The 17444-nt window shown below is 37.4% G+C and overlaps 1 protein-coding gene across 7 annotated transcripts in view; it reads left to right on the forward strand.

Moving 5' to 3' along the window:
* The window catches only part of LOC124171009 (lysine-specific demethylase 5A), a 131377-nt gene that overhangs the window by 25652 nt on the left and 88281 nt on the right, over nt 1-17444 (forward strand). For all 7 annotated transcript variants that reach the window (XM_046550134.1, XM_046550136.1, XM_046550135.1 and 4 more), the window contains exons 12-20: nt 1937-2064; nt 4398-4592; nt 5133-5314; nt 5763-5887; nt 8316-8445; nt 8968-9217; nt 12908-13116; nt 13237-13375; nt 15509-15688. In XM_046550134.1, coding sequence (XP_046406090.1) covers nt 1937-2064; nt 4398-4592; nt 5133-5314; nt 5763-5887; nt 8316-8445; nt 8968-9217; nt 12908-13116; nt 13237-13375; nt 15509-15688 — 1538 coding nt within the window. The remainder of the gene's footprint in view (nt 1-1936; nt 2065-4397; nt 4593-5132; nt 5315-5762; nt 5888-8315; nt 8446-8967; nt 9218-12907; nt 13117-13236; nt 13376-15508; nt 15689-17444) is intronic.

The following is a 17444-nucleotide window of genomic DNA, read 5'->3' on the forward strand; positions in this document are numbered from 1 at the left end:
CCTTCGTTATAAAGGGTTTCAATGTATGGAGGTGCTTTGCAGGTTGCACTGCCACAATGAGTTCACATAAGTTGATGACATGAGCCTCGAGTATAGCTCCTCCAGTGGATTTCTGTTAATAGGTTTTTTTAAAGGGATGAGAAATCCTGACAACAGTAACAAATGAAGCATTTTCTACCCGCTTGTGCAACTCTTGGGTGACTGGCTCACTCGCTGATGGATGTAGATTCCTGACCATTTCCAGAAGAGTTGGAGAGCTGAAATTTAGCATGGAGGTGGAGGACCGAAAGTGGGTCGGAGGAAAATTCAGAAAATCCTGACTTACCCTTCAAAAAAGTTGGTTGTTGGCCTCCGTTGTATGTGGGGATCTTAGCCTTAGTCACTCATGTGGGTACGGGGAGGACTGATGCTTCCCTTGGTGTGCTTTTTATTTCCTCCAATCCTTGGAATACTCAAAAACAAGTCTTCTGACCTTAACTACCTAAACATCCTTCAGTTGAATTTAACCGAAGTGACAAAATTACAGAAATTCATTTTTCAGACAGCTCCTAATCCCTCAGCAGATATGTATAAATACATCTGATTGGATGCTCTTCATGCAGAACTTTTGAATAATGCAACATTCCTATTTCTTCCCTCAAAGATATTTAAAATAGAATCATTCTGGTATTTCTGTGAATAATTCTGTTTGACAAGCCCAAATTATATATGCCCAATCGGGCATTGGGAATTCCTATGCATTTGGGTATCCTTAGGTGACAAAATTTCTCCACTGATCAATCTGGAATCTTGAGGTCACCTTCAGCCCTACTGTTAACCCCTTGTCAGATCCGATGTCCATGATCGGCTGAATGCTTTTGAAATAGGAAGTATCATAGCCCATGCTGCTTCTAATAAGCTTTGCAGCTTGTGATAATGACATACAGTGGAACCGTGCTAAAATGAGTACAGCTATTGCGAGACCCCTGCCATTACGAGAGATCGCTGAAGCTCTGTCAATTGACATTATGATTAGCATGTAAAAAAAATTGTTTTTACATGTTTTTTTGGCACTCGACATAGCAAGAGTTTCCATCGCCAGAAAACCTTCACCAAGAGTCCCTAGTCTCTGTAATTGCTGGCAAAGATTGAGAATTAGGAACCTCACGTGCTCGGAAGGTTGGTTAAACTAATTTAAAGAACTAAAGCGCTATCTCCTTTCATAATTGCTGGTGATGCCTGCGGTGTAAGCCCGAAGCCGTGGAGGAAAGGACTGATCCTAGTGGAATATCTTTAGTAGTATAGTATGTAAGTGTTGACAATGGGTTTGTTGGTTTCTATTTACTCCACCTCCGGCTAAGCGACAATTTGCTATAGCAAGTGTTTATATGAGCACCATGAGGTCCTGTTTTATTGAGGGTGCAGCATATCTGGTTTGTGAAATCAAGGCTATACGTCACTATAATTATAAACTTTTAGGATAATGTGGAATCTGGGAGTGAAATTGCAGGTGGTAAACATTAAAATATTTAATGTCCATTTTTCATTTGGGATATATGATAGGAATCTTTTGTGGCTATGAAGTTTCATTACAGCAAAAGGCCTGGGCTTACAACTGTGACTTCATTATATGCAGGTTTTCATAAAATTTGGCTCTATGGAAGTTTGTTACCTATAGTTTGTACCGTTGGCATCACTACAATAGTTGGCATCACTTAATGGAAAATAATCCTCTCACACTGAAAATATTTGGTTTGACCACAACATGTGACTTCCTAAAATCTAAATCATGGAACGCTGTATTACTGCCATGTTAAATGTCATGACTGAACATAACTACTTCCTTTTTTGGAATAGTAGTGTTCGATTGTAAAAGTTATGGGGAAATTGGTTTTGAGATAGTATTTTAATCAAGTTCTAATTTTTATGTCTCTTTGCTTTGTGTGAAAATTGGCAGGTATTCCGGTTTATAGGACTGACCAACATGCAGGAGAGTTTGTCATTACTTTTCCTCGTGCCTATCATGCTGGATTCAACCAGGGTTATAATTTTGCTGAGGCAGTCAATTTTGCTCCAGCTGATTGGGTAGGTGTCCATGTAATATTTTTTCCCTAATTTAGAAGAAAATACATTGAATTTGTATTATGATTTTGCCAAAGTCAGTGGAAGTCTTGATGATCAATTCTGTTTCAAAATGTGAAAGAAGGAAACAGGAAATAGGAAGTGCGAGGGTTTCCAACTGTTATACTCTCCCCTCTCTCTTGTTTCCCAATTCTTTTTCAGTCATTCTATAGGCTTCAAATTCTGGATTTTTTGTTGTAGTTTCAATTTAAGTGAGGTAGTTAACTTTGTGCTTCTTATGCAATCAATTCAACCCAATACAAGCTCTTTAATTTGCCAATTTACCTTCATATTATCACAGTTAAAAAATTACTCCTCATAATGGAGGGTATACGATATCTGTATCATGACCAAAAGGAAAATACTGATGGTATTTATGTGAAAATCATTCCTGTGATCCTATCTTTTACTAGCTTCCTTGTTGTTCATTATTGACAAGTGCTCGCTGCACCATCTTGAGGCAGGAGGGGTGAAATTTCTTCACATAGGGTTTTCTGTCATATTCTAAATGCATGTCTTTTATCGTGTTACTAAGATTATTATAATCAATGTATTTTAGTAATTAACCTTCTTCCAGGGGTACTAGTGATAAATATAAGTGCAATTTGGTAAAATGCAGCACATTAGAGAATGTAACATTACGAAGCTTTGTGTTTTTTAGTATTACATAAGATAATTTTTCTTATAATGATAAAAAATGTGTACATAACCTAAAAAAGTAATGCAGTTTTTGCATTATTATTATAAAATTTAACAATAGAATTACTATGAGCCGATATATCTGCAGGATACACTTATGCCCTTGAGCTTTGTTTTTGTTTTAACAAATTACAGCTAACTCCCGATTATCCAGGCTAATGATGGAAAGAGGGGGCACAAATAATTCGAAAACACAATTATCCAAACTTTCATTTTAATTTTTAGCAGTATTCATCATTTATGTAAATCAAACTATCTATTACTATATATGCACATGAAAGTTTGTTGTTTTAGATTGCTTTCTGAATCATTAACAGCTTTCTTTTCCGGACTGCGATTTTTTAAGCGGCAATAATGTGATTGCACTCATATTCTTACTGCTCCATGTAATACCTGGTTTCCGAAAAACCACGCATCCGTGGCTGTGAGATCATGGATTCAGAAACGTGTTTTGAACGAATGCTTCAAAACCATTGTGGGACATCAGAAACTACAGTCGGGCACCACGCTGCATATTCGCTTCTCGCACAAGTTGCCTGGAATGCAGCTGCTGCGGGACGCGGATCTGTGATCACCGAGCGTGGTCACACACAGCGATGCTTGGAAAACAGAAACACGGTACTTCCGTGATGGCTACTGGTACACGATCCCCCAGCAGTGGTTATAGGAAACCAGGGCTTAAGGCAAACTATGCACACAAGCAAGTGCCTGGCTGTGACTCATGCTATCTCTACTTCCACTTAGCTCACTGCCTTCACTTGTTTTATTCCCTTGCTCTCCAGCTTGACCTTGACTAGTCACGGTGTAAACATGCCTGAGGGTGACGAAATCTCTGGTTCCCTTGGGCATTATTCTACCGCATGAAAGTCCACGGCAATAAATGTGCATTTGGGATTTGAAATTTACATATAATGATTGTAGATAACATTTTTCTTCATTTACGAATCATTTACCATTGAAGAATCTAAAATTACCCAAGAGTTTTTTTTCCGCCTCTGATCGTCGTCTGCAATACTAGATTAGACATCCAAGTAAACTTGAAACATTCCTTGTCAGCAAATAAATAAAATAATTCTATTTTACGAAGGGAATTCTAATGGAAATAATAACGTAGCCATGCATTAAAATGGAAAAATCCTGCTGCTTTTGCATCAGATTTTATTTTTTACACAGATCACAGAAAATATCGAAGGGATGCGAACTCGTGCATGGATAATCTGTAACACGGATTAGCCAGAGCCAATTATTGGGAGTCTGCTGTAGTTGAAGCTAATAATTGAAATTTTAAATGAAATGGCATCAAATGTGTACTGCAGGCATGAATTTCTAATAGTGGCGAGAGAGAAAATTGATTACTACCTTATTGTGACCTCAATTTATAATTTTTTATCGTTATACCTTCAATATATTTCTTTTTTCCTTATCTGGTTGTCCTGCCAGTTATAAGTAAGCCGGTGGTGTTTGGTGAATTTTATCATGTCCTCTTATTCCCAGTTATCTTTTAGCTACTATAGATTAGTTTTTTTGTGAAGATACAGCCATAAGCAGTGAGATTTTCTTAACTTCAGTTCTTATTTTATTTATATTTATTTTTCCAGCTGGAAATGGGTAGAATGTGTGTTGCACATTATGCCAAGTGCAGAAGATTCTGTGTATTCTCCCACGATGAGCTGGTCTGCAGAATGGCATTTCAGGCTGAATTGCTAGATTTAACAATGGCATTGGCAACATTCATGGATGTCAAAACCATGGTTACTGAGGAAAAGAAACTAAGAAGAGCAATGATGGAATATGTAAGAATATCTGCCTGTTATCTCCTTTTCATTGTTTTAGAATGAATTCTCTGTATTTAAATTCACATTGAGCTCCATCACTAACATTAATGACATTAAAATTTTAACTCTCATCACCAATAAAAAGTTACAACACAAAATTGCCAACAATGGAATAGACCATTATTATCAAGAGCATGGAGTGCAGGTATCAGAAAACTAATGCTTTTTATATTCTCACTTCAAAGTTAAGTATTTCAAAGTAAAAAGAATTCCAGGTTTCTTAGTGGTGCCAATTCTATTCATCTTTAGTCCGTAGTTGTATGTTGTACTTCTAGTCCGTTTTTTTATTAAATTCACTATTTCGTACTCTTTTTTTAGTTTGTTTAATCTGTACTATCTATGATTTTGCATTCGTGGGACAAATATAAGCAAATATAAAATTTCAGATGGGTCAAGTTTATCCATTTGGACATCAAAGGGATTGGGTATGGTCATTTAAATTTAAAATAATCTATTACTTTGGGTGGTTGTGTATTGATATGTATTACTTTTTTTCAGGGAGTGAGGAAGTCTGATCTATGTCGGTTTGAAAGGTTGCCGGATGATGAAAGACAATGTGATGTCTGCAAGACTACTTGCTTTTTATCTGCAATTAAATGCTCCTGCAATGATAAGCGAATTGTGTGCCTACAGCACTACAGAGAGATTTGTGATTGCCCTCCAGGAAACCTAATTTTGAAGTGAGTGTATTTTTACCCCATTGCCTTGACTGAGTTCCTGAGATGGAAATTATTGACACAGGTTATAGCATCCACCTCAGCATTCCCTTGCAATGCATATTTTTGCACAGCCAGACAATCACACCTCACATTTGTTAGAGGAGCAATCAAAAGTGGTTAGCACTTACAAAGGTAGCAGAACTTATTTGAGGGGGCAGTTAGTTAGAAATCAAGTGACAAGTGGAGAAAAATACTAGTTGTCTTGTTAATTGCTATGGATACTGTTGACTATGAATCTGCTTGTGCTTCCATACCCCAATGGAACATTTGGTGCAAATTCTTTCATTTCCTTGCATTATCAATCCATTTATTATCAGCTGTTTAAATTAATTTCAGGAAATGTGTGATGTAATACCCTGTATTTGTTGTTTGATTTTCATAATATTCCATCTTTGAATTCTCCGTACAGGTACAGATACAAGTCTCATGAGTTTGCCCAGATGCTGCAGAATTTAAGGAAGCGATTTCAGCCATTTACAGAGTGGCATGTAAAAACAAAAGCAATCCTTGAAGCATCACCTGGAGAGAAGCAAGGTAGTGTTTTTTTATGTACCCATGTTATAAATGGCCTCTTAGTGTTCTCTCAGTGGAATTTTGATTCCTATGTCCCATTCCTCTTGAGGAACTTGATTAAAAAATACACTGCAGGTCAACTAATTTTTAGGTTTTCCTCAGTGGAATTTAACACTTTATTTCACTCAAAATATTATAGAAGTTCAGCTTTTAAGGCAGAAAGAATGCTCTAGTGGATATATAATATATTTAGTTGCCAAGTAGACTCTACATAAGAGACAATCACTCAGCAAGTGTATAAGGCATGTCAATAAAGAAAAATAAAGTTAAAACTCACATAAATATTCATTAACACTATAAAAGCACTAATGCACTAAGTACAAATTGACAGCCATTTTAAAATCGGTCAATTTTTCGATACTCTTTATATTACAGTGGAAGCTCGTTTTAGTGAGTACGGCATTTTATGATAATTGCATTTTAGCGAGTGATAGTCTTTGTACCGCCAAACGGCCTGTTTTACATGTAAAATAAATCGAATTTAGCGAGGTGAAAAAGTTCCTTCCACTACAGTCCGGCCGGCGAGAGTTGTCCGATGACAGCCAAAAAGGAGGGTCGCAGAACCCTTTGCCAGCACTTGCAGCCAATCACTGCCACCAAAGTGCACCTCACACCCTCGCCTAGTCATGCAAAGTTGTCACATGCACATGAAGCAAAGAAAAGAAGCCCGAAAAACCAAAACAAGCCCTTTCTTCGAATCACCAAAACAAGGAATTGTTCCTTTGGGTCCTTCAAGGTTGTCGTCCCTTCCAGCTCCTTTCTTCATGGAAGTATTTTGTTTACATGTAACGTGGGCATTCCCCTTTCTTACCTGGCAACCTTACCCCCTATGTGCTATGTGCTCAATTTTTTCTTATCCAAAATATCAACAATCTGAATCACCGAAGAAGAAAATCGAAATTAGAATAAAATTCCCTGAATAATACAACACACAAAATCAGTGGATCAGTTATCTTAGAAAACATAGGAAACTTTTTATCATTGTGAGATATCCTCCAGTAGTGGTAGTTTGTCCTCAACGCTGAAATGTCACGCTCTAGGGAAAATAAACCTTGGTTCTTCGCTTCCGTAGCACAAGCACTGAGATCCTTCGGCACTCACTAGTAAAAGCTGACTAATTTGCTCGGTAAAATCGTGGAGGGGAATTTTTTCAATCAATTGGGAAGAAGCATTTGTGGAAATGCCCATGCAAGCCACCTTTTAGAAATCACCCATGTCGAAGAGAAGCGATCCTCAAAATTGCAAAAACCCTTCATATAACGAGGCAATATAGCAATAAGTGGCATTTTTACAAACAGACAGCTATGCTTTGAGTAACAAATTTCTTAAACGCTAGATAAATATCTTAAGACTGAGGTAGGGTTTACGGGCACAATAGGGATTAGCACGGTAGGCAGGGTAGTGCCCGCTGCCACTCTTGAGCCCTTTCCAATGTTTGAGCTGATGGGAGCTATGAAAGACCTAGGAGAGTGTGGTTAGCAAAATGCAGGTACATTGCGGTAAGATATGGGTTTTCCAAGAATAAGAAACTATTTCCTTGCAGTCGCATGCTTTCCAAGACAAGCTTCTGACTTGCCAGCGCAATCGTTGAGTCAGTAATGTATATCTCATGAATAAAATCGTAATTTGCACATTTAAAAAAACCAATAAATAACACTTACATGGAATTTATAATGTATACAAGTGTAGAAAACTGTAATGTTGTCTCATCTTTAGCGAAATATCCTCAACTATAACATAGGCTGAACAAATTTCTGCATCTAATCACCGCCTCAGGTGGTTGGACACTCAGGCACATAACTTGATAGGAGAGGTGGGGTGGATTGGTACAAGATTTCTCTTTTGAGAATTAAAGTTGATAATTTGTTATGTAATGCAGTGTAAAACCTTACGGAGGAAGAAATTGATAATGAGGAATCAGTTACAGTTTCCACCAAAAAAGAGGTTCACGAAGCTTTGAACGTTATTGAAAGTTTATCTTAAGCATGGAAGAAATACGAAAATGATAATATGATCATATTCAATAGGATTGAAAATATTATTTCAAAAGAGTTTGAAAAAGAATTAATAAAACCCAAACTACTAATAAGATCACTTGAGCAAGTCACTTTCTCACTTGTGTAATCATTAAATTGCAAATAGATGTCCACTAATGCATGCATTTATTTTTTAACTCATAAATATGATGGTTTAAAAGGCAGTCCCTCTAATAATGTAGTTAGTCTCAGGGAAAGATATATTTTTATCCTCTTTTAAGTTGTTATAAAACAGCAATTTCATAAATTCCAGTCACTGAAATGCCTAAAAGTTTGTTTATCTATCCTGTAATTTCTCCTAGCTGGAAAAACCATTCCTGCTAAACCCTAATTTGTGTGTTTTATCTTTTCAGATTATAATATATTGACGAGTTTAATGCAAGAGGCTCAAAAAGGGCAGTATCCTTCGGATTCTGTTCTAATGAACCTGAAGAGGGCACTAGCAAAGGCTGAGGTTGTCATGGACTTGCAAGAAAAGCTCAGGTGGGTATTTCTTTTGCATTATATTTCAATGGATTCATGCTTTTAGAATCAACTGAAGAGCAGCTAGTCTATTGAGACACCTGCAAGTGCACTTTGAAGGCAAATATTCCAATGAAAACTCCATTCCTTCATTCATCTTTTACATAGAGTCATGTGAGATCCCCTATTCTTGTTCAGAGTACTTTGACCACTGCCTTCATTATAGAACTGTTTTAAGCACTTTCGCCAGAATAGAGGGGTCCTGCTTTGACTGCAGGTATCATTGAATGATTTTTACACAGTGGAATTTTTGCACTTGAATTCAATTTACCTAGTTTTTAGTACTCCATTTAGGTTTTAAGTTTTGAAATCATCATGAATCAATGTCAACATTTTGTACTTGTTTAAAATTATGAATTAAATGATGCGTTCCTAATTTCTGACATCCATTAATTTAATCATCTCCTTGCTCTTTCCTTAATGTATATCACAATTTGAAATTAGCGAAAACTTGTGTAATATTGTTGTGATTTTTCTTATAAGGGCCGGGAAATATCAGAGTCAAATTAGTCTTGAATCATTCCAAGAAGTGGTTGATGATTTGAAGAATCTACCATGTGAAATTGCCAATTCTGACATTATAATTGAAACTCTGGAGCAAACATTAAAGCTACAACAAGAAAGCCGTATTCTTCTCAATGAGGAGCATCCAGATAGCAAAGAACTGGAGAAATGTATCAACACGATGAGCTTCGCACCGATAGAGTTACCAGAATTTAGGAAGCTTAAACAGGTAATTATGGCTTGGGACTGTTTTCATGAATAGTATAGAATGATATGCTTTGTTGGAGAAAAAATTATTCACAGATGTATGAAAATTTTCTTAAATATTTTGTAGCCTTATTATGTAATCATTTGCTGCTAGACACTCATCATTAAGGCCACAAATATTTCTCGAATTTTGAAACAGTATTATTGTTGATAGCATGAACTTTATCTGAGTGAATGAAAAAATTCTTATTTATTAGATTTTTTTAGGTTTCCACTTGATGAACATAAATGAAGTTGTCTCAAATGATGTTCATAAGTACGTAAGAACCACAATATAACTAACACAGATATAACAAAATTCGTCATTTGAGAACAGTTTTCTGCAGCCCCTGCAAAATTTGTGTGTGAAAGTATAGAAAGTTTTGTTATTACGATGTTTCATTTAGGTCAAACTTAACTGGGTAGTGTCTTCGAGAAAAGTTATCATTGAATTCAGTGATTTCCCTAATATTTTAATATACATCAGTTTCTGTGTCAATAGTTCAAAATTTGATACTTCTAGCAGAGATACAGCCTGGTAACATACAGTGCAACCTCGATAAAACGAGACCCCACGGTGCTCCAATAAACACTCGCTATAGAGAATTGTCGCTTTACCGGAGGTGGAGCAAATAATAGCCAATATATCTATTGCGAACAGTTATACAGGAACAGGAGTGGTGCAGCGACAGGGAGGGAAATTTTCTATCTGATAAGCGTAAGCATAAATCCAGACGAAAGGCGATGTGAAAAGCGAAAAAATCATTCAAAGCATTGTTTTGTCAATCATGCCAATGCACTACCAACAAAGCCATTTTTCTATGTACTTAATTAGTGCATTTACATAATCATTCCATTATTTTGGTATTTTCCACTGAAAATTCAAAAATTAACTGATAAAACTGTGTCGCGGTTATTTAATGCCTCAAATGCTTCCATTGGTGTACGTTTATTGTTCCTGTACGTTAAGCGGCAGTTAAGTGAAATAACGTATTGCATTTGTTTCTGCAGTAAAAAATGGTGGAAGGTTGTTGAATGATCCTGCCTCGGAAAACTTTTTCTATCATATAATGTAATGTCTTCATTACCTACGGCAAAAAGTTTGCTAAGCATGTAAAATGATGTGATTAAAATTGCCGTTGTTAAAAAAAGTTCCTTTTTGAGTGTTAGGCTCGCGACGTATTCGAAATAATACACTACCATGCCACTGCAACAAAAACGATTTGAATTAAAATAGGTAATATTAGAAAAGATATTAACGTGATATTATTTCACGAAAAAATATAACGCAGATACTATGCTGTTAACATTCTCAATAATGACTGAGAAACATGTAAAAGGAATGCAGAATTTTTTTAAATTAAATAAACTAAAAGCGCTGCATTAGCTCTTCACATATGCCTTTTGTGGTGGTGCCAAATGCATACGACATGGCACCAAGCGAGAGTCAGTTGTTCTCTGAGTTCTTCCAGCGGCCACCAGGGGATGCTCAGTTACTTAGGTAACGGAAGAGAGCGCCAGTACGACTCCGACCACTGACGCGAATAGTTCACCCTAGTGAATAGTACATTGTGATCGTGACTATTACTTGTAACTGTAACAGAGAATAAATACGTCCATCCGGACAATTCACGCTGAGTATCATTGCATCGTACATCCTACATCATCACTAAGGTGCACTACCTACCTTTAGAAGCATCATTGCTAGAAATACCTCGTACTGCAAGTGTTTTGTCGGGGAGTAGGTTGTAAAAGAGTTCCGTTTGGTCTCTGTTATATCACGCGAGGAATACTTCTTAAGATACTTAGGATCGGAGTCCTTTCTTCCACGACTTCGGGTTAACACCGCAGGCATCACCAGCAATTATGACGGGAGATAACGCTTTGGTGCTTTGCATTAGTATAATCAACCTTCCAAACTCTTGACGTTCTCGATTCGCAATCTATCCCTGAAATACTCCGCTTCAGGCTTAGGCGTAGCCCCTTTCTCAGAAGTTCCCGCAGATTGAAGTGGGCAAAACCACCCGAACAAAGCTCCTTCTAACTCTACATAGTCTGCATTCCTTGGGCGCTTTTTTTTTTTTATTGTGAAGAGCAAGTAGGAAGATAAATTAATTTCGACACTCTCATGTTACTCTTTTATTTTTATTTTCTTGCTTAGACGTGTTTGGTGTTTTTTTGGCCATGGTGTCTGCCATCAAATGCTTTCTATTCACACAACTCACGGACGTGCGGATATGCTGCTGACTGCTTTCTGCCGCCCGAGGAACAAAATAAGATCAAGTATTCGCGAAAGTTTATGCCACAATACTTTCACCAAAATGAACTATGTACTTATTTATCGAACGACAGTTTACCACATGAATTTGAGACTGTGCACCCCATGTGAACTTCATTTCTAACAGATCGCAAGAAATTACAGAGATAAGGGACTCTTAGTTAAGGTTTTCCGGCGATGGTAACTCTCGCTATGGCGAGTGTTAACACCAAAAGGGTCTCGCAAAGACGAATTTTTTAACATGCTTATTATAGGGTCAATTGACGGTGCATCGGCTATCTCTTGTATTAGTGGGGATCTCGCAATAGCCCATACTTGCTTTAACGAGGTTCCACTGTACACTGCTGCTAGGTTCATGAAGGGTCGAAAAATGTTTGTTTAAGATAATTAGGTCTTTCACATGTTTTTGCTGAAAAATAATTATGATTGTATAAAAACAATTATTATTTATGATTTCATTAACAAATATTCTGATCAAAATTATCAGAATGGTGAAAATGATTTTCTCACCCCCTGCTGTGCATGGAATCAAGTGAAAGATGAATACAAGTTTTCCTGGTTATTTATGTATTTTTTAGATGAGTACATATTTAGTGCTACGTTGCATTTCAAGCAATTAGCTCCTGTCTCCAATAGATTAAGTACAGTTTTCATTGGTACATGTCATCACTGGTATATAGTGTTTGGTAGCATTGGTGAAACTCTCAGGCTTTATTTCATCTTCTTAAATGAGGAAAGAAAAAACAAATCAATTTGATTAGTCATTTGGAAAATTTAATTGCTAGTCATCTTTTATGAGTTTTTGTAGGCATAGAAATTTATTCCAGATCTTCAATCTTTGCATCCCACATATAAATTATTTCTCACATCATATTTATAATAGATTGTTATAGAACACAACCAACTCCAGTGATGTAGTTTGTGCATTGAGAAGACAGCTTTATTTCCTCATATGCATTTTTTTCACTCCTTGCTACAGCAATGTTATTCGTTACTCATTTTATTACATTTGTCCATTAGGTGATGCTCTCAGTGCCATTGTGTTGCACATGAACTTAAGAAGTATTCAAAATATGTTTCCTGAGGTTGATATAGATGCGAGAATCCAAAAGCATTACAACAACAAATTAGAGTGTGCGAAATCTTCTGGAAATGTCTCCAGTCACGTGGTTGTCACTAAGCAATAACTGTGATAATTGAACGAATTGACCTTATATCAAACCATTCTTTGTTGAGTATTATGTTGCTCTAACCTTATCTCTTTGAAAGATTTTATTTACTAACAGATTGCCTCTATTCCCAGATATCAGACAAGTGGATAGCTAATGGCTTTGATTTGTGAATGTAAATATTTGATATCTGTGTCTTGTGTACAAGAGAATGTTGTTTTTCCAGAAACTGGAGCAGGTGAATTGGCTTGATGAAGTAAAGATCTTGGACCGGAATAACAGCCGTCCAACTTTGGAGTCTATTCGAACCCTCATTTCAATGGGTAGTCAGTTACCTCCACATCCTCATGTTGAGTCAGTAATGTCTCAATTGCAGGAGCGTCTGACCAAAATGGAAACTTGGGAGAAGAAAGTTACTGCATGTGTGGATGAAGAGTAAGCTTTCTTTGTATAGTTTTGTTTTTAATTATAGGGCACCTTTAGTCTTAGTATACGCCCTTTATGTATTTAATTTACTTTTGTCTTTATATTTATGACATAACATCACATTTACAGAACCAAGCAAAAACTAACATATTGGGAAGGATTATTGAAAGAAGCTGGAGATATAAAAGGATACTTACCTAGTTACCTGGTTGTTGAAGGGATTGTAAAGGAAGCTAATGAGTGGTTATCTAAAGTACAAGACATTAAGGTAAGTTCATGTCATTTGATGTATCATTTCGTAATTTGATAGAGAAGCAGTATTTAATACTGATAATATAGACCAAGTGGCCTTCAGGGCCAGTTCTATGAGGTCAAGTTTGAATTTTGTTGAGTTGAAAATTCAAGTTGACAAATTCTCCTATTTATGGGTACTATTTACTTTTACTGACCATTATTTTGAACTGTTTTTCTTGTCTGTAACTTGCAATTACAGCATACTCCTTATTATCCCGGCTAATGATGGGGAGAGGCAGCACGAATAATCGGAAAACATGAATAATCCAAACTTTCCCTTGAATATCATTTAATTTTCATTATTTACGTAAATCAAACAATTAAATATTGTTTATGCACATTGCTATTTTAGTTTGCTCTCCAGAATCATTAAGAGCTATCCTTTCCCGATCACAATCTTTTTCGTGGGGATGACGTGATTGTACTTGCATTCCTACTGCTCCATGTAGTACTTGGTTTCCGAAAACCACACATCCGTGGCTGTGAGATCACAGATTCAGAAAAGTGGTTTCCACAAATGCTTCAAATCCACTGTGCGATGACGGAAACTACAGTCGGGCACCACGCGTTGTAGTCGCGTCTGGCACAAGTTGTCTGGGATGTAACTGCTGCGAGTCTAGGATCCATGATTACTGAATGCGAACGCACACCGCGATGCTTGGAAAACACGAACACGGAACTCCCGTGAAGGCAACGGGAACACAATCACCCCATTGCACAGCAGCGGTTATAGGAAACCGGGACTTGTGGAAAATTGTCTACACAGGCGAGTGCCCGACTATGACTCATGCTATCTCTACTTCCACTTCCTTCATTGCCAGTGGCACCGACTCCATGGGGCTTGAGGAGGCCCGAGCCCCCTCAAAAATTCGTTATGGGTGTGAGGAATAAATTTGTCAGGCTTGTTGATTTTCCCCGAAGTGTCCAGATATCGAGATTCTAGTTATAAGGGTTCTAATGTTGATCATACGACTCTTCTAAAGTGCTTAAAAAACTTAAAACTCACTACTTAAAAAATTTCCCAGGGCAAGATCCACGGTTTGCGCCCCCCCCAATATCTTTTGTAAGTCGGCGTTTCTGTTCATTGCCTTCACTTCTACTATTCCCTTTCTCTCTAGACCTTGACTCGTCGCGGCGTAAACATCCCCAAGTGCGACAAAATCTCTGGTTCCCTTGGGCCGTATTCAACCGCATGTGAGTCCAGGGCAATAATTGAGAAATGAAATACACAGTTAAAGATCGTTAATAACATTTTTCCCAATTTACAATTAGTTAAACATTGAAGACTCTTTAAAAATTAATCAAGAATTTTTTCCCACCGCTGATCGTCGTCAACACTGCTAGAGCAGACGTCCAAGTAGACTTGAAACATTCCTTATCAGCAAGTAAATAAAATAATTCCATTTTACGAAGGGAATTTTAATATAATTAATTAGTGCGGCGTAGCCTAGAATTAAAATGCAAATATCCTGGTGCTTCTGCGTCGTTTTTATTATTTTTAAAGATGGCAGAAAACATTGAAAAAGTGTAAAACTCATGCACGGATAATAAGCCTCAACAGGGATAAACTGCAGCCAGATAATCGGGAGTCTGTGTATTTTCAAAGTGAGGTTTCAGTTGTTTCATGTTACCTTCAATGCTAACCTGAAACTATAAATGAGGCTATATATTCTATATGGTTGGGTTGGAGTTCAATTCTCTCTTTAAATGAAAGATGTTTTTCAAAAATTTTATATGCTAATCTGAAGCTTTGTAGTGATGGTATGTATGTACTCAGTAATGGGTTGGATGTGTATATACTCAGCAACACCACCTGGCCATTTCATGGCTACTTTGATGTTGCTGAGTGATACCTAAACCATGTGATGATTGTTTTCCTCCTTTTCTGGGATATTTAAAAGTATCGCTAATCTGATCCTCTTATTTCGTTATGTCTATATGGCATTGTGAGATTTGCAGGGTCCCCAATATCTTTTTCAATCATCAGATTTAGTCCTGTCGTCCATTCCTGTCATTTAAGACATTATTGTTATGAGATATTTAACTTTTTTTGGGTCAATTAGGTGTGTTATAGCATTAGTAGTATTAATTATTTTGTTATTTCCAGGAGTCCCCGTTTTACCCCTACATGCAAACGCTTGACAAATTGGCTTCAGTTGGTCGGCCAATGCTTGTGAAGTTGGATGTGATTCGTGACATGGACATTCTCATCAGTAAAGCTAAGATTTGGTTGGACAAGGCTGAAACTACCTTCTTGAGGAAACATGCGCATTATACTCTTCTTGAGGTATTGATTATTTTATTAACATTATTATATGTAGAGCTTTCTTTTCCTGACCACTATCTTTTTAGCGGCAATAACGTGATTTTACTTGTATTCCTATCGCTTCTTGTAATACATGGTTTCCGAAAACCACTCCCATGGCTGCAAGATCACGGATACAGAAAAGTGATTTGCACGAATGCTTCGAAACCACCGTGTGACATCAGAATGCCACGCCACGTAGTGGGGTCTCGCACAAGTTGCCTGGGATGCGACTGCTGCAGGAAGTGGATCTGTGATCACTAAGCGATCACACACTACGATGCTTGGAAAACAGGAACATGGAACTCCTGTGAAGGCAAGGGGCGTGCAATCACGCCATCATGCAGCAGTGGTGATAGGAGACCAGGACTTATGGCAAATTGATGATTGGCTGCTTTCAGGTTCTCTCCTGCATCTGTTCATCTCAGGTGATGGTCAGGTCAACGCTGCAGTTTGCTCCTTCAGGTCCAAAGGTCAGGTCACTTTGGACCTGAAGAAGCAAATGGCAACATTTGCGAAACATGTCGTCGCCTGGGATGAACAGATGCGGGAGAGAACCTGAAAGCAGCCAATCATCAACACCACTCCGCAGAAGCCTTCTTTCCAAAATCTTATGGCAAATTGTGTACGCAGGCGAGTGCCTAGCTATGACTCATGCTATCTCTACTTGCACTTCCCCTGCTGCCTTCACTTTTACTATTCCCTTCCTTTCCAGTTTGACCTTCACTTGTCACAGGGTAAACATGCCCGAGTGCAACAAATTCTCCGGTTCCCTTAGGCTGTATTCAACCGCATGTGAGGCCATGGCAATAATTGTGCATTTATGATATGAAGTATACAATTCAGGGTTGCAGATAACTTTTTTAAATTTACAGTTGGTTAACTATTGTAAAATCTTCTAAAATTAATCAAGAGTGTTTTCTTGCTGCTGATCGTCATCTGCAATGCTAGAGCAGATGTCCAATTAAAGTTGAAACATTCCTTGTCAGCAAGTAAAAAAAATTTTGCAAAGAGGATTCTTATGGAAATTATTAGCTCGGCGTAGCGTTGCATGAAAATGCAAATATCCTGGTGGATTTGCATCCGATTTTATTTTTTATGAAGTTCGGAGAAAACATTGTAGGGGTGTGGACTCATCCATGGATAATCCGCAACAGGGATAAACTGCTGGTGGAAAATCATGAGTCTGCTGTACAGTCATATTCTTGTAAAGTTTACAGCTAGAAAAATTTGGACGCCCTGAGTTGATACCAATGTGAAAGTGCAGCCAGCCCTGCTCCTGTTTTGGACTACCTAATTTTTTGGAATTCATAAATTTAGAATTCACAAAATAAATTGAAGTGGCGGATGAATTTAAAGAAAAAGATGGATTACGTGCTGAATATTTAATATGAGGGAATTTTTGAATCATTGCCTGCAAGACATTCTTCCTGTGTTGATGTCTGGAAGTAGTACATATTAATTAACTCTGTAAAGAACAGGAACCCCTCAAATTAAAAAATAATACTTTGTGTTTTTAAATATTTGCTTTAAAACCTTATTTTCCCATGGCGAATCTGTGCCACAGGTTGCCTAAGAAACAATTTTTGCCCCTTCTAAGTGCCAAGGGTCTACAACTTAGAGACACTAAACTTCATTTCATGGATTAGATGAGACCAATCATCAAATATCATAGATCGTTACACAAATGTTTAAATTTTATTCAGAAATTATGGTGGAAAGGTCAATCTCTTTCATA

This window comes from Ischnura elegans, chromosome X (assembly GCF_921293095.1).
Source record: "Ischnura elegans chromosome X, ioIscEleg1.1, whole genome shotgun sequence".
Lineage (NCBI taxonomy): Eukaryota > Metazoa > Arthropoda > Insecta > Odonata > Coenagrionidae > Ischnura > Ischnura elegans.